This window comes from Simochromis diagramma, unplaced genomic scaffold, assembly GCF_900408965.1.
Source record: "Simochromis diagramma unplaced genomic scaffold, fSimDia1.1 OVJJ01000343.1, whole genome shotgun sequence".
Lineage (NCBI taxonomy): Eukaryota > Metazoa > Chordata > Actinopteri > Cichliformes > Cichlidae > Simochromis > Simochromis diagramma.
The window spans coordinates 11559898-11585444 of record NW_024386831.1 but is presented as its reverse complement, the minus strand read 5'-3'; the positions used below and the strand labels follow the sequence as shown (position 1 = coordinate 11585444).

General features: G+C 38.1%; 1 protein-coding gene across 3 annotated transcripts in view; it reads left to right on the top strand.

Annotated features, from left to right (window-relative positions):
• Positions 1-25547, top strand: part of erbb4b (erb-b2 receptor tyrosine kinase 4b) — a 305088-nt gene that overhangs the window by 254427 nt on the left and 25114 nt on the right. For 2 of the 3 annotated variants that reach the window (XM_040027856.1, XM_040027857.1), the window contains exon 20: positions 725-910. In XM_040027856.1, coding sequence (XP_039883790.1) covers positions 725-910 — 186 coding nt within the window. The remainder of the gene's footprint in view (positions 1-724; positions 911-25547) is intronic. The other variant, XM_040027858.1, reaches the window with a different exon arrangement.

Genomic DNA, 25547 nt, shown 5'->3' with positions numbered 1-25547 from the left:
ACTGTAGACTAAAACAAGACATCAGAATAAATATAAAATTGGTGCTGAAAACACAATTTTCAGGCTTGTGTCCTAATGCAGGTGTATTATTTTAAAAGTGGGGCTGTACAAAAGCATCATTTAGCATCAAATTCTTCTTTGGCTAAAGTGAAAGGGAAGCTTATCATACTTGTGGGGTGATGCCACCATGTGCTGCTCCACTCAATATGTCCCTGCAGACAAAGAAAAACAGACAGGAACTATGAGGAAGAGATGAATAGAAATTTGAAGAGAGAGAGAGAGATGTGCTGCTAGGATCCTAGTCATTTTTTTTAATGTAGTGGTCTCCTCAGGTATGTAATTAGCATTCCCAGTAATAAAATACTTCTTGAAACTCAACTTGTAATTCAGGCAGTGAAAAGTGCCATCTTCTTATCCATTCACAATTTGGAGAACTAAAAGAAAAAGCATTTCTTTTATTATTAAATAAAAAAAATATTACAAGTAGAAAGAAAAACACAAATAAATACATTTCAGTCTTTTCTGCAGCCAAATTGTTTTGGCACAGTTTACCTCATACCCATCACACAATCTGACATGTTTCTAATAAATAGCATATTTTTTATGTGTTTATTGAAAATGACGACTGTTGGAAATAAACATTGCTGACATACTGTTACAGATTAAAACAGCCACCTGTAATCATTACCCTCCACATGCCTGAGTGTATATCTGTGTCATTCAGGAGGCTCTGATCATGGCTAGCATGGAGCACCCGCACCTGGTCCGACTGCTGGGTGTCTGCTTGAGTCCGACAATCCAGCTGGTCACACAGCTGATGCCTCACGGATGCCTGCTCGACTATGTCCACGAGCACAAAGACAACATTGGATCACAGCTATTGCTCAATTGGTGTGTCCAGATAGCCAAGGTAAGGAAACTGAGCCATTATTACCTATTTAAGTATAAAATACATGATTTGCTAATATGGTCAGTGTATTTACTTTCTAAGTGATATTTGGTGATAAACCTAGTGCGTGGTTTGAGTGGCATTCTGGTTCATTCATCAAGGGTTTTTATTGAATGCATGCTTGAATTTGCTTTGGAAAACAACAACGATACTGTTCTATTATGTTTCAAGCGACAGAGGCCAAATGCATTACAACATAATTTCTAAACTGAGAAAAAAAATGTGTTTATGTTAGTCCGTAGCACATGGCCACAAGCCATGGACAACTGAGTGGCTATTGGTAAAGTGTGAGTGTTTATGGATTCAGCAGCAGACACCGGCACCTCCGTTTCCTCGTCTCTATGTAGAAGTGAAGTAAATAATTCAAAGTCTTACTTAACTTTAGTGGGGGAAGTGTGGAATGCAGGAAATCAGTGTTATAGTATCATGGAGTTTATTACAAATTGTTAGAATTTTGTTGTCAGTATCAATAGCTGACAGATACACATGAAGTCATATGAAAAAGGTCAAAGGAGCTTGCAAAGAAAAGCGTCTGGACTTCTTTAAGTTGCTTGAAGACGTTTCACCTCTCATCCGAGAAGCTTCTTCAGTTCTAAGGTCAAATGGTGGAGAGTCCCAGATATAAACCTAGTGGGAGTTTCCCCCCACAGAGGGACAAAAGGACCCCCTGATGATCCTCTAATCGCCTGAGCCAAGGTGTGAAACTGGGTGTGGGTCCCAATCAGCCAGAGTTTCGGGTGTGTTCATTGTGAAACCTGGCCCCACCTTATCATGCGAATTCCTGAGGTCAGATGGCCCAGGATGTGAGTGGGCGTTAAGGCATCTGGGAAGGGATCTCAAAACTGGATTATAGATGGCAGAGAGTTGGTGTCGTAAACCCCCGCCTCTGTTCAAAGATGGTCGCTCACAGTGGACATAGATGGTTTCTTTCACTCCTCTTTCAAACCATCTGTCCTCTCTGTCCAAAATGTGAACATTGGCATCCTCACCCGAAACTCTGGCTGATTGGGACCCACACCCAGTTTCACACCTTGGCTCAGGCGATTAGAGGATCATCAGGGGGTCCTTTTGTCCCTCTGTGGGGGGAAACTCCCACTAGGTTTATATCTGGGACTCTCCACCATTTGACCTTAGAACTGAAGAAGCTTCTCGGATGAGAGGTGAAACGTCTTCAAGCAACTTAAAGAAGTCCAGACGCTTTTCTTTGCAAGCTCCTTTGACTACGATGACCTGGATGACTGAGAACCTTCACAGACTCATATGAAAAAGGTTTTCACTGGAGTCTGTGCAGTACCTTTACTGCTTTCATGGGAAATAAGAAAGCCAAATGCTTCTACTTCAGTACTCTTGATTAACGGGATCATCAGCAAATGTAAAGTGTGGGCAGGCTGCTGGTCTCAAGCATTTAGATTAGTGTCAACACAATGCGACAACCTCCCCAGGAGTGGAAGCAAATTCACCCCAAGATCAAATTGTACAGCACTCAAAAAAAATCGCAAGAAACCCAAGAGCTACATCTCTGACTGGTCTCAGTTAGCATGTTAAATGTTAAAGTTCATGACGGTAACATTGGAAAAAAGTGGAACAAGTGTGAGTCATTTGGAAGGGTTTCTGGGAGAATTCCCCGGCCTCTAAAAAGAAAATGGCAGCAATGCAGCTTAGGTTTGCATACTTGCATCTAAACAAATCACAAAACCTCTAGAAAAATGTTCTTCAGAAAAACGAGACCAAATTGTTGACTTTCACGCACAGTAGTGGAAGGGTGAACAATTGTTTTGCAACCAAGGGAGCTGGGCACCTTAGTGTTACTGACTTGACCATGAACATGTTTGTATACCAAAGCATTTTGGAGTAAAGTGTTTACCCCAAGCCAGGTCAGTCATGCAACAGGACATTGATCCCAAGCACAACAGCAAATCTACAGCAAAATGGGTGAAAAGAAAAGAATTAAGGTGTTGCAATGGCCCTGTCAGAGGCCAAACCTCAACCTGATTCAAAATATTATGGCTGGGCTTTCAGAGACCTGTACAAAACACAATGAAATGAGGCAACAGTGGAAAATAGTGTTGGGTCAAAAATCTTCCACAGTGATATGAGAAACTGATAAAGTCATACAGACAATTATTACTTCAAGTTATTCGTTGTTGTTCTACAAGCTACTGAATCATAGGCTGTATGATGATGTAGGTATTCACAGGACTGCGGAGTCCTATGAAAATGTTCTGTTTCTTATGACTGTGTTAATGTGTGCGGCTTTCCCATGTCTGTGATTAAATCTCCAAATATCTTGCATTTTTTGAGTGGTTCATGAAATTGTCATACACACCGAAAAATAACAGGTTAAAAAGCCAGGAGAATCCGAATGACAATGGAAAATGGCTTAGTAATCCCTGTAGTCCCTGATTTAATATCTTAGACAAAATTTTCAGTTGCTGTTTTTGGCTACATCAGAAGCAGGCTTTGCCCAAGTGAGTTGCCAAGGGAAAATATTAAACCATCAGTTAAATTTGGGACACAGTTGTGATCACACCACATATAAAGTGCTTTTTATTTAACACCAAAGGCGATCATAGCTTGCATTTAGTCTTGCCATGCCGCTGCTGACAAACCCCCATGCTGTGTAACATTTTCATGGTATAGAATTAATCATACAAATTACGTTGTCAAAAAACAATGAGATAAGCTACATGTATATGAATAAATATATGCCTGCTGTGAACAGTTGTCAACATGGAGAGATTTATAATTCATAAAGGGTAGATATGATGATGTATTATTTACCACTGTGTTGTGTTACAGTGTGTCCCATGCATATATTGTTTTGTGTTTTCAATAATTGGCTACCGCTCCTGGAGACTCAAATAGCCACCAGGGGCCTCGGTTAATAAGGTGCCCACCCTTGAGTTGACACAAACACAAATTGTCCTTCATAAATACAAAAAGAATTCTCTGAATGAGACTCATAATAACGTCTATCTAAGCTTGCGTCTTGAAAATACACATTTTTTATTCTGTTTATCGTCAGCGCACGCACTCTTGCGGCCTCACATGGCTATTAAGGTTCTTGCAAGTGACAGGGCTCCATTCTGAGGCAACATCCCTGTGGTCCTCCCTCTCAGTCAAGGCCATGATCATAGCCGTAGATTATTAATGGAGTGATCTGTCATGAGAGCCATACTAATGAGCATATTCATCAGAGCCACCGCATACGCAGAGCTATGATGCCCAGAATTTTCTTCCTTTTCTTCTTTTTTTCTCTATTTTGTTTTATACTTGCATGTTCTGTTACTAAGAATCATTTTCTCTTCCTTATGACTTCTTGGTTTTTGACTCTCTGAATCCAACAGCACTCTCTTCCATATGTTGTAGTTGTGATGTGAGTAATTTAGAACTGATCTGGGTACTGCTAAGTAAAAAAAAAAAAATTATTATTCTGCTGTTTTGCTGTGGTAAGCACAGTGCAGTCTGAAATGCTGTTTCCAGTCAACCTGGACAGCTTCTTGGAGAAGTTTTACACAAGGGGCTTGATGAATAGCTTTGTCTTTATATTAGTGGTGATGGGTGAAATGTGGAAACGGTTCAACCATCACACTAATTTGCCTGGGAAGGGAAGTGAAATCCACTTGTAGACTTTGTCATATGTTTAGTCAGTTCTGGCTCTACACAACTGAATACAAGGTCTATAATACAGCGTGATAACTGCGATATCAATAAGTGTTATATCTTAATGATTAAATCAGGCATTGGAATGCAGTTGACAAGAGGAGGACTTTAAATCTTAAGTTTAAACTGCCTACCACCTCAAACAAAGTCGCCACTATGAATTTATTATTGGTAAGCCATACAAAAGGTTATACTATAGAACATGTGTTCATAGGCACATTGAGTCTAATGTACACATGATCTAAGAGGATAACAAGCAGGCCTGCACTGTTGTGAACACAACACCACATAATTTTCATATTGTCTCTTGGCCTTGCATATTACTTATTATTTTCACTTCCCAGTGTTTTCCTTTAACCATACTAGCAGATCGGCTCCAATGGTCTCTTTCAAATTGAAGTAATGGCCTTCCTTTGTGTGTTCTCCCTGTGCCCGAGTCGGTTTTCTCAAGTCTTCTCTTAAAGTTCAAAGACTGTTCAGTGTTTCTCGAAAGAATCTCCACCTCTAAAGTAAGACTGATGGTTTTTTTTTTGGTTTTTTTTTAAAGAAAAAGAAAGTTAAGTTAAATCACAGATAATCATGGACTGGACCCTACTATGAGTTTGACATTAAGTGGAAACAATTGAAATGTGTGAAGGACTGCCATCAAACTTGGGACAGGCAGTAATTTACCCACTGGAACATATTTCTATCTGTCTGCTGAAGTTTCATCGAGCCACTAAGCTCTTAAAAAGAAAAAAAGAAAAAATCACATAAAAAAAATCATATCAGACTAAGACTGACAAGCTGGCAATGCCTATTCTAAGAAAAGATCGAGGAAATATTGCGTGAATTGTACTGAAATTCTTTAAGCCTTTTAGCTTATTTCAACTTTCTGTCAACTACATCGTTCTGCATCAATCTTTGTCAGAGCAGAAGAAGGTGGTTGGATGCAGTTAACCCTCTCCAGGCAGGCGTTGCAGATTTGCAACAGTTAAATACTAACAACCTGATTACCTCACATACATATTTTATGAGTTTTTTTTACTCAGAAGTACCACTGCAGGACTTGGTTGTGCATTAGCAACAAAAAGTTTAATTTGAGCCTGAGAGGGTTAAAAGGATTGACACTGATCACGTGGAGGACATATAGTCTGTTCTATTTAAATGTCTTTTTCCTAGTGCGTAACTTTTGATTTTTGTCTTGCTTTTTGTCTTCTACGGTGTCTCACATATATATCCCTATTACTTATTGCTATAGCTACCAAGACTGTCAGCAAGGACTTCTTGTTGAGACAATCATGAGTTCATCTTTTGTATACCGAGGCCAATCAAAATGTGGGATATTTTCTCAAGATATGGGACAGTAGATACAAATGCTGTGCAGTCTCACATAGAGTGGGATATCTGCTCATGCTAGGTTGCAGTGTTTATACTCCCAGAAGTCCAACACTGCTTTTTTGCAAAGCAGCTAGTGTGCAAATGATCCACACAAGGTGTCCTTGGTCCTTGGCATTTGCTTGGTTGTGGCAATGGTGACACTTGTCTCAATCCCAATAAATCACAAGTCCTGGTTTAGCATCAGATTTAAGTGCTAGGGATTAATGCATTAATAATGCATCTGTAATCACTGTGTTAAAAAGTTCAATTAAAATGTGACAAGAAGTGTCTGTATGATGCCATCGAGCTTGTGATTTTTTTATTTAACAGCTCGGTGTCCCATTAACTATAAGACTTGTCTCAGTATCAAGTAGTGACAGCAATTCAATGCCACATTTTGGACAACGTTACGCTGTAGGAATGCCTCGCCGAGCCAAGCATTATAGTAGAAATTCTTTACTGAATACACCACCACCTTTTCTACTTCTTTTGTCAACATTGCTGGCCTGGGTTGCCTCCAAGTCAGTGATTGTGTGAATGTGTGTGTGATGAGAGGGCCACACTGTGTGTTTCACAGGGTCATTTCTCAGTGTAAACCAGACTAGGCAAACATGCTTCTCTCCAACTCATTACATACATCCCCAGGGTTCCAATGAAAACTCAGTTCACTCATTTCCCCAGTCTACTTTGTCTATTCTCCCTCTCCTGTCTGTATTTATTTCAGTATGTGAATCTCCAATTTTTCTTTTTCTGTACCTCTTGTCTGAGCACTGTAGAAAGAAGAATATACCCTAGGCTCCCATGGATGCTTATTTTTGTTTGCAATCTTTTGTTGGTACAAATATTGGACTCTCTATTCTCATGTCAGTAATAAGGCAGTGTTGACTCACCATACGCAGATCTCTGTGATAAACTACCCACTGGCCGGTTGTTTTATTTTTCCCTTTGAGCCCACTTTGTAAAGCCATGTTCCTATAAGCAACTAGTGCTACATAGATTTGTTACTGTGCTGTATATGGCACAGTCCGACTTTGTATGTGTTTAACATATATTAACAGTGGCTATATAAATGGAATAGTATTATAATTAGTGGTAATAGGAGGAGGAGTAGCAGCAGTACTACTTTTTAAAAATTATTTAATGATTTTGTATTTTGATTTATTGCCTAGTAGTCATGATTGGAAGCAAAAATTTAAATAAAAATTTATTTTTGGCGAGACACAATTTTTCAAGGGCACCATCGACCTCAGGGCTAAGATCTGCTCTTGGACTAATGTGAAAACCTTAATAAATTAAAATGACTGCAGCAGTGTTTTTGGTTTTCCTTTTTTTTTTTTTTTTGAAGGAAGTGATTGTGGTAGCCTAGCAGGGGGTGCACTCCTTACTCTTAAATTTAAATTCAAATGGACAATGTTTCAATTAAACTTGAGAAGTGATTAAAACAGACATGAAGATGCGCTTAAATTAAACAAGCTAATATTTACCCATGGGAATCGGAGGTGGGGATGGGGGGTTATATTCTGGTCGCTAACATTAAATCATATAGTTATTTATGTAATCATGAAAGACCACCGCAAAAAAAAGAAAAAAGAGCTTCAGAATTAATTAGATTGGACATGAAAGAGAAGGAGACAGTAAGAGCAAGAGAGGAAGAGAGATAGGCGGACACTTGTTGACGTTTCTAAGGTTTGGTAGTATCAAAGGCTCGATGCTTGTGATCTGCGCCGCGCTCCATGTCTTAACATGAGGTTTGAGAGCAAGGGTGCTATCTGCCAAAGCTTGCTTGGAATCAAACATCTGAATGCAATTTGAATGCTTTGCTTTGAGAAACAGAGGGGAGAGAAAGAGGAGAGCATTTGATAGTCTGTGTAAAAACTGACACAGGGATGGCTGAGATCTGGAGATTCTACTGATATTGCCCTGATAAAGATCCATCTTCATTTTTTTTTTTTTAATTGTAGGACTGTCTTGAAACATGTTGCACCCTGTATTCAACATGTTGTTGTAATTGTCAGTGTATCCAAATAAAAATGAAATCATAATTGATACGGGGAACCCTATCTGCAGAGATGCTGATATCTCTTGATTAGGGGTTTAATAGAAATCCAACACATTAGCATATACAGCATATACTGTTTGCATATTAATTACAGGTTTCGATCATTTTATTTATGAGTCAACTAGAAGTGTCATTCTGAGAAACTGCTGTCTTTTGCCATATAGAGTTTATTTGCTCACTACCAATCAGGCAGAAGTTGACACACATCAAATGCATTTAGGTTTGTATTCACCGCTGTGTGCAGACAGTGTTTTTTGTTGTCTAATGAACATTTCATTGTTAACTATTTGGATAATATTCTTTAGTTCTTTTGAACAGTACACAGTTGTCCTTTTGGCCACAATGAGACACATGGGTAATACCCGAGAATAATACCTTAAAGATTTAAAAGCATGTAATTTAAAATCAGAAATATCTTTAAACTCAAGATGTCACCACATAATGAGCTAGCTAGTAAAACATCTCGAGTAAAATCACTTACTGGGGTTTTGAAATAATAACCTGCAGTTGTATTACTGTTTTTTATTTATAGCTGTGAAAATACTGTTTTGCTTTCACCTGGTTGGGGTCTTTGCTCCAAATGAATAGGAAAAAAATCGAATAATCGTGAGGTTGATAGACTGACTGGTGCAGCATCAGTGGCAGTGTAGATGTTGTGTTGGAACATGGTGAAAAGGTTGTTGAGCCTGAGGCATTAGCTCTGGATTTGCCAGTCTTCCTGCTTTCAAATTCTCACATCCAGCACGGTGACAAGCTTTGGTTTGTTAAAGAAAGAATAGAACATGGATACGAGCAGCCAAAAGGTATTTTAAGTTAGAATAGCTGTGTCTTTACATCAAAAGGTGCTAATTTGATTGGTTTAGGCATACAATTAGTATTACGTCCTTGCTGCCTTCCTCTGCAGGCATTTTTGGATCATGTAACTGGGAACAGGAGGGGAGGGCAGAACACATTGTAAGGATTACATTTCCCATCTGGACGGGGAATGCCTTGGGATTTTCCCAGGAAGAGATCGAGGGCTTGGCTAGAGAAAATTGAAAAGGACATCTGGGATACCTTGCTCAGTCCACTGCCACTATGACCCAGACCAGATAAGCAGTGGAAAATCAACAGATGGAAGATGTACAGATGGATGGCCTTGTGGTCTTAGTAGTTGGGGTTTGTTCTACCTGAAAAATGTTTGTTGATTTTTTTTTTTTTTTTTAAGAAAAGTGACACTTGGTCATGAAACTTTGATTGGCCTGAATGCAAAAACACACACCGCAAGGCAGCAGACAGATAAGTCACTGTAAAGAACAGAAGGCTATACAAAGACTATACGACTGTACTGACTTATAGTTGCAGTGTTGTCAGTCAAAAGAAAACACAAACAAGACAAGAGAAAAAAACATTCTCTCTTCTTTTCTTTCTTTTCCTCTGACTCTGCCTTACTGAGTCACTCATTCACACACACACACACACACACACACACACACACACGCAGCAGTGACACAGTTTTAACAGTGTCTGGCTGAGCGAAGATGGATGTGGCCAGGTGGGGGAAATGGATGACTGCAGGCAGCCCACACAATGGATGAGACTGGCAGCTCAGGGAGACGGGTCGACACTAATGAGTGACTGCCAAACACACACACAAACTCACACAGGTAAACGGAAGCTTGTAGACATCCGAACTTGAAAACACAAACATTAACAAAGTGATTGAACACATGCAAACAAGCACAAATACATATTGTGATGCCCTCAAGTAAACAAGCACACGCCCACAGGCTTTGTTTAGCATAGAAAATGTACTATATAATAGTTTGTTGTATTTTTTTATTTTTATTTACTTCACTTTTCCTTTCGCTTTGTGTCAGTGTCAAACTACAAATGATCTCACTTCTTTTTAACCTTTCATAAACACAAACAGAAATAAACCCAAACACTGTGCTGGAGATGCGTATTTTTACAAACTAAAATACCTAAATATCCTCCCCACACTTTTCATTACCTGATAAGTTCTCCCTCACATTTTATATTTATTTCCCAGAGGATATCAACAGGCTCTGCAAACACAGATCTGGAGATCTACACATGCGTGCATGTGTGTGTGTGCTCGTGTAAAACCCCTTCTGTCTTTTTTTAAATTGCTTTGTGACCTAAAGGTTGTGAACATGGACTCTAATGTTACATTTGAAAAAGTATGGGACTCCGCCAAGAAAATACCAAAATATTTTTTTTAAAGCATTATAAAAACGAAGAACTGCTTTGCACATTTGTAATTGTTATTGATTCTGTCTCCTGATTCTATCTTCTGAGTAAAATTGTAATGATGAGATTAAAAACAAGGCAACGCTAAAGTGTCGCACTTTAGCGTTGCCTTGTTTTTAATCTCATCATTACAATTTTACTAGCCAAAACAAGCGTTTTGGCTAGCTTTTCTGTGGGATTCTTTTTTTTGTGCGCAGCTGTAAAGGGGCCAAGTTCCACATATTCTTTGTTTACAGTTCATATGTAAGGACATTTTGAATTCTGGAATTTGTGAGTTGGTGTCACCACAAAAATCAGCTTATATATTGTTCCATAAGCTTTTCCATTGTGTCTCGAGTCAGTAGTAAGGTTCCAGTAAATGCAAACTGCTCAAATTTTACCTGCTCTGGTTGTTTTGGGCTTTTTTTTTCTTTTGGCATTAGGGGGAAAAAAGTTCACTTTTAGCCAGTCACATCACTTATCGGCAAACAAAGATGCTTGAAAACCAGGATGTCTTTTTTTCACCCCTTGGCCATAAAAGGCTGATGGGATATTGTCGACCTCACTGGGTGGGCGGGCAGGTGGTGTGGACACCCGAGTTTGTCCCAATGCGTTTGACCTCAAATTTAAAGTCAGAGGTCAAGTTTTCTGAAAATTTTGTGAACACAATAAATCGAGAATGATATCACCTAGGATTTTCAAGTTCATACCATAGGTGCATCTACTTAAAATCTCAGATAAGTCCAAGTTCCGGTGTTCTTGACCTCAAGGTCAGAGGTTAACTTTTCTCAAAAATGACCTAGTTCATCATCCATGGATGATGAACAAGGATCGCTCAGAAGTGTTCGTCTATGCTCCCGTGTCAGGCGCTTCAGTAGATTACTCCTGCTATTAACAGCAGCCGATAGTTTTTTCTCCCCAGGACATAGCTTACATATTACTGTAATGTTCTTGTCTGCTTGTTTCAGAGAAGTGAAGAGTATGTCCACTTCATAAAACAGCCACTCGAGCCACTCGCTTCAGCCGAGTCCGACATCTTCCGCTTTAGAATACGACTATGCAGCAAACTGGCGCGAAATGACGTGCACCTGCACTACAGCGATGTTAAAGTGGCAGAGTTTACTTCTACGTTTAGAAGATAAATTGTTGAAATTAAATAATGATATTCAGCGAGTTTAATTATTTTACAATGTAACGCAAGTACATTGTAAGTAACTGTAATTAAAATACCTAAAAATGAACAGTAATTTTTCAGTGGAAAAGTAATTTAATTACAGTAACACGTTACTTAGTAACGCATTACACCCAACACTGGTGATGGATCAAGAATCCATCTATAACTTGCAGGACACCGGCCCTCGAGGCCTGGAGTTCGACACCTGTGGCTTAGACCCACTTCACTTTCAATTACTAAGCTGCCACTGTAGATACATCCTCACTAGCTACTCTAGAATTGACTCAAACCTTGCTGTGTGTGTAACAATATAACAGATTAAGAGTCTGGTAATGTGAACTGTAAGTCTGAATGAATTACAAACATGTCTATTTGAGCAGTTATGGTCAAAGATAAATTAATGAGTGGATTTGTGTTTTTGAGTGTGATGTCTGGTTGACATGTCCGCTGTTTTGCCAGAGCCAGGTGCCAGGCTCTGTGACATCTCACCCACCTGGGCTGCAACATACCTGCCAGCTCTTTGAATTGAGGACAAGGTGAAAGCGGACTAACTAATTGTGATACATTGCTTACTGCATGACAATATCAGATGGTGGCCTCCATAGTACTTTGTCAAAGATTCACTTTTTATGTATGAGGTGATATCACAGTCGTTCCTCCTGTAAATTGTAATAACATTTTTTTCACACCCACGATTCTGCAAAAATGCACATTTACAAGAAATTATTAAATGCTAATCTCGCTAGCCCTTTGAAATGTAAAGTCCAAATTAATAGTTATAATTTATTGATATATGTAGTCATTTGCTCCATTAATTAGACTTACCTCATTTACATAAACCTTAGTTTATCTCGTCACGGTGGTTGAGGCAGAACGTTTGGCAGGTTTTGCATCTTGTTTTTGTAATTGAAATACTCTCCCTGCTAAAAGATTTGCCCAGCATATATCATTTATTGCTATATAAAAATGTTAGAAGTGTCTTAAGTAGCTCCCAACACTATCAATTTTGGTAGAGAAGAAGTCTTTTTGGTGTTTTAATAATGCACTTGCCAAAATGAGAGAGACTAACTGCAAAGAAAAAGCAATCAAAGTCAAGTACAACCATCATGCCATTAAACCTTTTAATGGTCTCAACCTCTCCATATTCCAGTTCACTGCAATTAGCAATAAAATTGTTAATGGGAGTGGACTTATGATGTAGCTGTAGTGCAGGTCAAGTTACACGGTCACACATAAAGACCTACACCATCAGTTATTTTCAGTGGTCTCTGACTCATAGAAAGGACATTTCTTTCTTTCTTTCTTTTCTTCTGTCTTCAATTATTTCTCAGGAAAAAAAACCAATTTCAAGTACATGAGTCAGACTTCAGAAGCACAAATTCCTCTGTGTCTGCAAACCTTTTTCATCAGAGTTTATTATATTTAAAGATTTTTTTCTTATTTTCTTTTTTGATTAAAGGTATACAAGCAATAACATTTCTGAAAATGTCATATAATAAAAAGACACCCACCTAAATTACAGCCTGGTGTCTTAAAAGGGAATAATATAGTAACTAATAGAGCTTACATTTTTGCTTGTAAGCCATTAACAACTACTTAACCTTAAAACCAAGCTATTCTCCTCTCTGGAAGATCCGCCTGCGCAGCTTCATCTACAGCTTACAGCAGCCAGAAAACCAGTTCACTAAAACTGCAGAACAGAACAAGAAGCATAACCAGACTGACAAGAGATGTAGAGTCAGACATTGTTACAGAAAAGAACCACTCTGTGTCTCTACTCAATCGAGGCATGAGAAATGATATGCCAAAGCACCTGCTTTGAATTGAGCCATACTGCCTACATTAGCACAACCAGAGCAGGTGGGTTTTGTTAAATGAAGATTCACCTTGGGCACCTTGAAATACATTTTGGATAGAGTGTCAAAATGTCATACCCCAGAGGACGTAAAACTAGATATTTATAGTTTTCAATCTAGTCAACCAACCTGAGTAACCATAAAGTTTATTTATGTCTTCATGTATGGACACAGTCTATTCTGAACTGTTTTCAAAGTGATATATTAAAACAAAGCAAAGATAGTTTTTGTATTTTGTGGGGGTTTCTTTTAGGCAAACTAACTAACTTGGCTAATTTGGAAGTGATAATGTCCTAAGTAAATAACCTGCTTAATTAAGCTGTTAACCTACATAAAAGAAGCTTACCTTAACAAGAAACATAGCTAACTACTTGCACTAGAACCTTTTCCCCAAGTAAATAAATTAAAAGTTTAGATCAAAGTGTAACTTACATTTTTCAGAACAACTTTGAAAATATTGTCTGTTTGAAAAGTGCATGATATGTTAACAGTCATAAAACTGCAAGCTTCCTAATTCAAGGACCTAGGCTCTGCTCTGCTGTTTTATTTAGCATAACTGTGATTCAAGCGATATACAGTAGCTATCAATATAAATGTGATGTGAATACACCATCTACAGTAGTTGTAGAATTATTCAGTGCATAGTTGTACTGGTACTTGTTGTTTAGAGGTTTGGGAGTTTGGAAATTAGTTTATGCTCATACAGGCCTGTTTATGTCAAGTGTTTGAGGGAAATTTGAATAATATCATTACATGAAACTGCAATGTTTGTATTTTAACTTTCCTTGTCCTTATCCAGTTCTGCGCCCCTGTGCCTATGAAGCCTGTTTGAGCAGATTCCTTTTCCGAGCACATCTTAAAAGCCAGCATAGGACATTTTATAAGCTAACAGCTCTTTTTAAACCCTTTCAAGGGTCCCGGGAGAATTGTCACAGCTCAAGGTTGTGTTGGGATGTCATCGGTATCATCTGAGAAATGAAGCAAATGAAGCTAAACTATAGAAAACCTGTCCTACTCATTTCTCCTGATCAGGACTCAAGGTTCCACATTGTTGAAGCTGTTATCATGGCAGAGACAGGATCCCCCTGTTACAATTTGGCTTTTGTTAGAACTCGTTGACAGCATGCAGGCAAGTCTCACGCTGCCTTTGTCAAATTGGGGCTGTCTATAAAGGCCTCACACACTCATGGTCTTACACCCGCACACACACGCGCGCGCACACACACACACACACACACACACACACACACACACACACACACACACACGTTGATACATTCGAAAGCTCAGAGGAAAAGAAAGTACAATATTGATGACAGTCTTCACTGTCTCCAAGGCTTACCACAAAATCCACTTCCATCAGACACACATGCACACACACACACAATAGAGGATTGCAGTGTGCAGACAGGCAAGAGTGCACTCTTAAAAGGGGGCTCAAATGCACACCATCATATATAGACATACATTTGCACACACATGCAGGTCTTTGTATGCTCACGTGCATATATGTGCAGATACAATCGCTCATTTGTCTCTGGAGACAGTGTATGCATTATTTACTGAAATGACAGTGGACAAAACACACTAAGATTACAAAAATAGCAAGAATTTCAGGAATGGACAATGCTGTCTGGTTTTATTTTTCAGTTTACCTTTTGAGTATTTGATTAATATTGAAGGATGTTTTTTCTTGGTTAATAGTAATAGCAAACGAACTGGTAGCTTTTATTGAAAGTGTAATGCAGCATAACATAAAAATACTCATGTAAAGGACTACCTCAAATTGAATGCCTCCAATTTCACTTTAAGGTGCTATACTTGAGTGACTGTGCTGAATTGCATTGCACAGTTAGCAAGGTTGTTTTATAGTGTGGTTGCAATTAAGAAAGGGGAAATGCGGCAAATAATTTTCTTTCAAGCATGAATTCAGATTGATTACACTTTTGCTTCTGGAGCATAATAATAATAATAAAAAACAAACATTTATTAGACACTCGGTACTCAACAGATACTCTCTACATCAACCCATTCCACAGAATTCCTGCTCGATTATCAAGCTGCCGGCCTCGCAAAAGATCAATCATAGATCACAGTTAATGTCTCCCGTTTCGACACCCAGTGATTGCCTGGTTATTATCCCACTAATTATGACTATCATCATTATTATCATTTCTCTATTACAGTTCATTACTCCAGCACTGAAAAAAGGATGGTATAATGGTCTAAGTGGCAGTTATTCCATTTATTGATTGGTTGTAAGGTGCAAACCTTGTTGCATGCTGTTTTCTCCTCTGACTGAAAGTGTCTGAGAGCTGACAAGTTATTGCCGGGTTTTGAACTATCGGGCTGTAAAACGGCAAACTCACCAAACAAATAACTGACAGTGGGCAGGCATTTAATACACTTTGCTCACAGGATTGACTGCAATGTAAACAACTATTTGCTGTTGGGAAAAGCCAGGGGGGTAAAGTATATTTTATGATGAGCTATTTTATTGAGGCAATCAAAGATCAAACAACTATTTGATTATTGAAAATCAAATATGGCCAATGCATGCTTTTGTGTTAATATAGTAACTCAAAAGAAAATGCCTGCAGATAAAATATTTTCACACTAGGGAAAATTGCTTGATCACATTTTCTTTCAAACAACCACACAGGCAATTTGCCATAAAGATCTGCACCAGTGCACACTCTGGTACCTAGCGAAACAGTAATCTACAAGTAAATTTGTTATTTTCCGAAAATCAATATTCCATGCTTTTTTTCTTCCCGATTCAAAAACTTGGTTTGGGTTGATGCCAATTGAAGGTCTATACACTATATTTACACACGAGTATTGCCTCCAGCCAGATTTGCATCAGCCTAAAGAGTGTAACCTGACAGCTCATTGCTTGTATTGAACATGTACAGTGCAGTTATTGTCTTGTCCAGCTTCCATTTAAGGGAGCTTTAAGAACTACCCACTATCCTACTTGAAAATAAAGAAGTGTACACACTTGAAGACCCTTCCTGTAGGCAACATTACAGTTCAAATCAAACGCAGTTGATATTTACTCAAGTGCTTTCTCAGCAGTCTTTCAACACACCCACCCCTTTGCAAACAACCCGAGGCAATCTCCATACACTCCCTCACTGGAAAGCACAAACAGACCAGGCTCAGTAGATAGCGAGACTGTCCCACCTTTGGGAGGTGAAAAAATCCGAATAAACCCCTGCTCTAAATAGTTGCGGTTTCTCGCAGTCATCATCCTTAGTCAACAACTGACTCATAACCTATGTTGTTAAACGCCAGATGCACAAGCTGTACCAATGCGATTAAGGACATAAAGGAATATCGCATCATGATGTTGTTGGCAGAACATAAATTATCTCCGTGAGAGTCAAATATCTCTGAGTCAAGACAAATACACTTAGGGCTAGACTGACAACCATGCATTTTGGGATTTAATGACATAAGCAGTGAAACATTTTCATTGGCCGTAGGGTTATACTCAGTTCATAGAGGAATGTATTTACATTCAGCTCGACAGCATACAGACATTGAATGAATCCTGAAATCCGTCTGACTCCTATAGTGACGCGATTCTGCTGCTCTCTTACGCTATAAAGAGCATTTTGATGGTATGGTTTGATCTTCTTGCTGCAAATTATTGCAGGTTCACAAAGATGTTCAGAGTCACCTTTAACCCATCCACCCTGATGTGGTTGGTCTCTTTAAAGATAATAGTGCCCACACACGTGCAAAACATCTTGGTCACATGGCGCTCCACCACATCATCAAAACATCAAATGAGAGGAAATTGGTTTTGAAGATTAATGCTCAATCATATATTCAGTCAAGTCAAAAAATCCAGATACTTCCTGGGACACTTAATGTTGTTTGGGGATTTTTTTTTTTCTTTAATTGGTCAGCTGCTTGTAATTGTGAGGCACACAAGTCGAGTTAAGTAACACAGAAAAAGTAATTTTAAACTTTACTCATAGGAGTAATTGTTAAACTTACAGTATGATGTGCAGAGTTCACTCGTAAGTCTTTTCTTTTAGTCTGCACTCCTTTACTGTCCTTAATAATGTTTAGAAGGTGACAAACAAAATCTATATCTCAGTATGTTGTCACAAACAACACAGATGTCTTTCTTAATACGTATCAATAAACAACATATCCATTTAAGAGTAATTCCAAGTTGTGTACAGTTATGAGAAAAAGAAAGTTCTCACAGGAATTTATGCAGTCTAAGTACATCGTTATTGCTTCTATAGGAAATAAAAAAGAAAAGTAACATGGAGGCACTGCTAATCAGATGCACTTGTGTCAATATCCCAGCAAATTCACCCCAAGGTCAGACTGTGCAAAGCTCAGAGAAACTGCAAAAAACCCAAGAGCTACATCTCAGGCTCCACAGTTAACATCTTAAATGTTAAAGGTCATGACACTACTATTAGAGGAAGACTGAACAAGTATGGTTTGTTTTGATGGGTTGCCAGGAAAGAAGCATCTTCTCTCTAAAAAGAACATGGCAAAATGTCTTAAGTTTGCAAAGTTGCTTCTGAACAAACCACAAGACTTGTGGAGCAATGTCCTTTGGACAGACAAGAACAAAGTAGAGATGACTGGCCAAAATACACCGCACTGTGTTTGGTGAAAAATAAACACATACCAGCACCTGATACCAACTGTCAAACATGGAGGTGGAAAGGTGATTATTTTGGCTTATTTCGCAGCCATAGGACCAGGGCCGAATTTCTCTGTATACCAAAAAACTCTACAGTCAAATGGGACTTGGCTTGGCTGAAATTGGATCATTCATCTGGATCAATCAACAATGATCTCAAGCAAAGCAGAAAATACACAACAGAATGACTGAAAAAGAAAAGAATCTAGGTCTTGCAACGGTCCAGACAAAGTTCAGACCCAATTGAAATGTTGTAGTAGGACCTTAAGAGATCTGTGCATAAACGAATGCCTGCAAATCTGGATCAGTGAATGAAGCAACATTGTAAAAAACATTGGGCCAAAATTCCTCCATAACGATGTGAGAGAATGATGAAGCCGTATAGAAAATGATCATTATATAAGTTCTTGCTGCTGAAGCTGGTTCTACAAGCTATTGAATTGGGAACTATTCTTAGTTTTTCACAGGACTGCATATATTGACGTGAAAACTTGACTGTATGAAGAAAAGGTTAGCCAGATCAAAGTACAATGTCAAATTATCAATTGTAACAGGGGGGTCATATACAGCTCCTGTCAAGTTTTAACTATATTATATAACAGTCAGTGACACTACACACCTTTAAACTGAAACATAGTGACATATCAGCAATCATCTCACTAACTGCAAATTCAACCAGACCCAATACTTCATGTGAGAAGAACAGATTGAGAAAAACACAAAGTTCTGCTGATTGATGGAACACCAAAGGAACAAATTTTAAATAAAAATTTAAACTGTTTATCATTTTGAATACCATTTCAGTTATCATTGCCTCAGAGCACTTTGTACATACAAAGTACGTACATTGCTCTTCATAAGATGTGACTCATTCTGAATATAAACTTCCAGATGATGATTAATTTATCTTGACTATGAATCAATATTACTTGATTCATAGTCTTGGGAGACTCTTCTTTCAGAAAGAGTGTACAAATCAATTATGTTTCTATCTACAAGTACCTCATCTCATTGCAAAAAACCAAAAACACTTAGTCACACCAACAAGTGTCTTAATTGTGCTAAATTAATTGAAAAAATACACAACATACTGTATGCAATTAAGAAACACTTTGATCTTTTATACTTACTGATTACTGTTGTTCCCATGGGTGTGCAAACATTTCATAGCAGAATGTCATGAAATCCATTTAAGAACAAAATTTTCAAAGAAAAACATCGGTTCATGCTACTTTAAAGGTTTCCAGTCAATGCCAAAGAGTCAAATGCTGAAATGTTTGGCTCAGGAACTGTGAAAAAGAAAGAAAAACTGCCACAAAATACCCCATCAACTGCACCATCTGTACTCATCATTATTGTATTGAGTGCTTTAGCTGATATTTGATTGGATCTCTGTTTTAATTAGTGTGCTGAGTTCCCTCTGTTATGTATTTACTTTTTTTTGTAAATTATAGGCTACTGTAATTGAAGAGGGCACAAATTAAATGAGTCTGCGCCACAAACTTGATTATGTGTGGCTACAGCTCTGGCTGGCTCATGATAGAGGGAGCCCAGTCATTTGCTTCTTTCTGAAGCTTTAAGAATGACATTTTATGCTGTGTGTGCTCATTGACAAATTGAGCAAGCGAATCAGGCTGAAAAAGAGTAAGAGCAGAAGAGAGAGACAGAGAGAGGAACAGTAGCAGATTACAGCATGCCAACTATATTAACATATCCATCTGGTGTCTCATTTTTCACCACTCTCACTCACCCCATTGGCCCCTGTTGCCCCTGTCACTGGGCTCAAGCGGGCCCATCCAGGACAAGGTCATGTTGTTGCCGTATGTTATGAACCTGCCACCTGATCCCAAAGATGCCTGTAGGGACCTGGCATACCAGCATGCTGGCACGGTGGCAGCAGTAGCTATACACTGATAGAAAGCAAGGCAGAGTAATATAATATGGGTCATACATGCACACACGTACGTATTCCCACAAAATAACACCTTTTGCCAATGCTGTCTTTTTCAATCACCATTTTTATCCCTTTTCTGTTTGTATTTGTCTCTCTTCATCAGGCAGTGATAATGGTATAATCTTAACATGCGTATGCGTGTATTTCTGCCGCACGTATTGGCAATCTTTGCAATCTAAACATCTATCTTTGAAACAAGTAAACAGCCAGATGGCATAACTAGAGTGCAACTAGGCATCGAGTGAAACATGGTAATATTGAAATACTGTAAGAATGAGAGGAGAGAGAAAGGCAGCAAAACCAGAAGTCATATTGTTTATGTGGTTAGCACTCCAAAGTCATCTACAGCATTTATTGATTTGATCGAAAAATATAATTATGAAAGTAAAACCACAACCACCTCCCTTCATTTATCTCCTTGAGCAAATAACATTTCTTTGGAAGCTTTCTATGCCCTATAGATTCTGCAGCTTCTGATTGGAAAGGTCAAATGACCCTTGAGGATTTTATATGCACAGCCTTGACTTTAGAGTTCAGTGAACCAGTGCCTCTGCAAAGACAAAGACAGAGAAGTGAAGAGTGAGTTGCTGAAACAAGCTTTTCCCAAACCATCATTTAACATTTCATTCTGACCTCTCAGTATAAGATGATTCGCTTTAAAAAAAAAAAAAAAAGAAGGAAGGATGGATGGATAAATTTCTGCTGAGTGTTTGCATTTCTTTGCCCTCGCCATGCATAGGCCTGATTTTTTTCTGTGCCCTTTCGTTGTAGACCTAACCCTTCTCCCCAGCTTCCTTGAATTCCTATGACATCACCAGATCTTAGATGATGTAGACGTCGATGAAATGCCGCATCATTCTGAAAACCTCTGTGGCCTCCCTGTTGTTTCACGTTATATGTGCATATACTGCACATCTCCAAAATCAAACTGACCCATGTGGATAAACATAATTATTACATAATGAGTAATAATGTTTCACATTTTCCACCAACTTGCAGTCAGACTTTCATGAGTCAAGAGCTCTTTGAACAAAATTATTTCTTACTTTTTAGGCACAACTCAAAATGCATGTGTGCATTGTCATTCTTTAAAAGGATTAAACTCCATAATTGATTTGAGTAAGTGCAAAACTGTGACTTTCCCAGATATTGGACATTTCAAGATACATTTCGCATAAACTTTCAGTACATAAAGCTGCATTAAATGTAATGTGTTACTTTATTTCCATCTGTGCCATTGTTCTTTATATTTCTCTTTCTGTCTGAGCTTTCTCTTTGTCCCTTCTTCTGTGGGTGGTGAGGTCAAAAGATACCCTTCATGCATTCATTCATAAGAGCCAGCTGGATGATGGGCTTCAAAAATATTAGCTTTCTCTCAAGCAAAGAGCCCTGGGTGCTTTACTTTCTTGTATTGTTTGTTTATTTCACTCAATTCAAGCTCCCACTTATGTGAACATTAAATCTACTTATTCACAACAAAATTAAAATTCTTGACATGTACAGCAAAGCTATAAAAAAACTCTCTTCCCAGCTAAAATGCATGAGTCTTAAAAGGCAGGCTTAAACTGCCTAATAGACTTGAGATAAAGTATGTGTTTGACTAGATCAGTAATTGTTGGAGGAATGGTTGAAAAAGCTCCAAAAACCAAAAAAAGAGAAAGTTTAGGGATTCCCTTTGCATTCTTAATGATATTGTATTGTTGTTATTCTTTCAGGCTCTTATATTTTTCTGATTTTTTTTATACAACCAGTGACATGAAACTTGACCTTTTGCTTTTTCTCCATTGCATGAAAAAATGGATATTTTAATTTCCAGTAAAAATGATCACGTTCATACGCTATTCTCCACTGATATGAGCTAAACCTTTGACTGAATTATACATTATCTATTTAAAAGCAGCTTATATTCATTGTCTGACGGTAGATAACTTACACCTACAGCTATGACTAAGTAAGGTCAGCCTCTGCTCATACAGAGTCAAGAGAGTAAATCCCACTTATCATGATGGCTGCTTGACAGCTCTTTAGCAACAGCATACATACCCCATACGTTACAACATATGGAATGAGACACTTCCCCTTCATCTCCACTGTGATTAGATAAAGCACAGTTTCATAGGTATGTATCATCTTAGCTTACTCATGTTATTGAGTTATGATGTTATTGATCGTAAGATCAGAAGATTATCCATGCTGCCTGATCTTTAACAGTCACCCTCTTTAACCTCCTAAGACCCGAACTCTTCCACGGCATGCATTTTTAATTTCTCTTTGATATTTGAGCATATTGGAGCCCAATGAATGTAAAAAGAAAGAATAGCCAGATTTTTTTTTTACCTTATTTTTGTTTTTATGAAAAATAAGAGCCACATATGAGGATATTTGTTTAAAATTTTTATAGAACAGTAGCAATATAATGTCCTCGTAAGTGGATATCAGGCCCATGTAGAGCAAAATTGAGTATTTTGGTCTAAATAACCCAAAATGTGATGTCCACATATGTGGACGCCAGGTCCTAGGAGGTTAATGTAAGTATAGATAAAAAGGTGCATGCACATGTAATTACGAATTACATGCTATTAGAGATTCCATGCTCATACTGGCCAACTCATTCTGCTGAATCTTTTAGTGAACCCGATATCTGAAGCTCCCATAAACATCACAAATATTTAATATTTCCAATAAGATTTCTATATACTTCACGTGTTTCCTATAGTGGACTTTGAATTTTAAAGCTGGCATTCACAAATATCATCCGCATTGGTGGGTCTTGAATCTCATATCAGTCAACTTCTTCTCATTCCCATTGTGTTAGACAGAAAAGACACTGGATATCAGACAATGATACAAGGTATTTTGTACTTTGATGTGCCCACTGTATCCAATGATAAGGACAAACTTTACATTACCGGGTTTATCAAGCAGGGCTTTGTCACTTTTTTAAAGCTGAACAGTGTTTTCAACTTTTAATGGGTAGCAAAGCCCTGCTTTCATTTTACTCCATGTTTGGCTAGATTAAGGCAAAAACTTTGGTTAGGATTAGGGATTAGGAAAAGATTCTGATTTGGTTCAAAATTTTAACAGACTGAGAAATAACACTAATGAGTTACTAATGTTTAAACGTGATGCCTGCCCAAGTCTCCAAATGTGACAAGTCAGGAGTAAGACTGGTCTCTTGCAAAAGGACACAGTGTGAGTATCTGTCAGATGCCTGTGGCTTTCACAAAATAGCAACAACAATTATGCTATTTATCCAGTGTACAATAGTTTTCCATATTGTAAGCACTACTCTGATTAAGTTGCATATTATCAGGGAATTTCCTATGTTAGTCCAATTTACCTGCAAATGTATTCAGCCCTGATTTGCTCTTTAAAACTCATTTAACTAATCTGAATTTCACCAGTTCTACTTTTTAAAAGAATTTAAAATAGTTCAAATTACACTTCATCCAGCAATTACCTGAGAATTAGCGGTTTTATACTGTTAATTTACATTTCCTCCCAGAAAAAAATAACTATCCAAAATAGCCCCATAAATCAAATTATTAGTTGTAAATATTTATTGCTGGTTGTTGTATTTCAAAACGACAAAACAGTTTTGCCAGTATTGCAATTGTTGGGGATTGTAAGGGCTGAGTTTTATACGTGTACAAACTTATCTTTTATCATTTATTATTAGTGTTCCATCTCTGCTTCTGCCAGAGCACAGGTCAGAAAATAGAAATGATAGGTCACTTGGTGAGTAAAACCCTTGACTTGACTTCAGCTGGCATTTATTGCTTCTCTAACCCCTTTTATTAATGCTGAACCTGACATAGTAGCAATAGCGAGACACAAGAGACTTAATTCTACAAAAAGATTCAGGCCAGCTCTTTGCTCTGAGGCATCCGTGAATGCTTTACGCACAATTGAGGATTGTCTGGGCGTACTAATGTGTGTATGTGTTAGAATTCTACACACAACACATGCTGAAATGCAAGCCAAATGTTATCTCTTTTTAAAGGCACATCATATTTGCATAAGAGTATGCAAAGAGTTTGGAATACATCACTGTGAGGTGCACTCAAAATGTAGGAAAAGTACTACTTTTCATATTTTTGGAATTGTTGTGGGTCAAAAGAAACTATGGAAAATTACTTCTGTCACAATATTCCGGTTTTTGTCTCTGAGATCACAGATAATTTGTCTAGAGAGTGAAGTAAACATGAAAGTACAAGATATAGGCATTATGCATTCATCCCAGCGCACAGTTCAAAACAAAAAGAACTTTTACCAGTGGGGGATAATTGTTTGTACGGTGACATAGTTTATAAAAAAAAAAATACATTGTCAGTATCACTTATCCTTCTCTTCAATACCTTTAATTCACAACTTTTAGTGTTTTACTAGCTGATCTTTAATTAAAGAGATGATTGCATATTGCTCAGATGCACTTGTACTTATGAGAATGGTTTTGTGCAGGTGCACATTTTTCTGTTTTCACATAAAAGAGAACCCCCCTCGTCTAGGTTGTAGGTATGGTAGTGCATCTGCATTGAGGGTTCATCAGAGAGAATAAATGTATATGAACAAGGTTTCCTTTTGCAAAGTGCTAACTCATTCTGAGCACAGACAAATTGTTCATATTCAAGCTGCCCACTAATGTCATTTTCTAAATTCATTCCGACATGGGAGCTCAAAATGAAATGAAAGCCTACCGCTTTCATCATTATTGTGTTATCATTCCCCCCCACCTTTCTCTCAGTTTCTCCTCCACATTGGTCCGATTTGTTTCACCTCATTCCTTAAACAGTGATTCACCTTCTCCCGAGCCTACTGGGGTCTTTTTATATCTAAACCATACATTAAACATGTACCGCATTAAGCAGATCTCTGTACTGATGTCATCGGTCTCCAATAAAACTGCACCATTATTCTCAATATGATAACACAAAACAGACAGTCACTAAACATCCTGTGGCCTCCAGAGATACTGGCATCCCTGTTAAAATGAGCAAAAGAGGCAGAATAATAAAAGAGAAAAATAGCACAGATGAGTCATGCTCTCTTGCTGCTCACTATTCAGTATTATAAAATTACTATCATTCATTGTAATCACACTTTTCTACAGGGTCTGATGTTATGCACTCAAAAGGAAATGCACAGTATTTTATAACAACACCGACATCACAGAAAATGTGCATTTCACTTTGATTGATATACCTGTTGTTATTATTTTCTATAGAATCTAAATTCCTGAGCTACTAACAAATACCAAGCACAATATACTACTCAAGCCTAACTGAAAACATGAGCGAGAGATACAGAACATAAACCATACTTAACAAGATACAAATCAGGGGTTGGGGAACCAGTACATACTGATGAAAAGTGTGCTACTGGAATAAGGCAGTCGACATGAATGGACAAGGACTGATCATGTGGTATGCAATGCTGATGCAATGCTACTATGCCAGCTTATCCAGTGTGAGGGGTTATATGCATTGCATGGGGGAATTATGGATGACTAGAAAGGGAACATCCATACTGACCAAGAAGCACCTAGTAGCTCAGTGCAAAGTTCCTTGAATTTACTAAAGAGTGAACTCTCTCGCAAAGAGGGAATTTTTGTGTATAGGTTTAT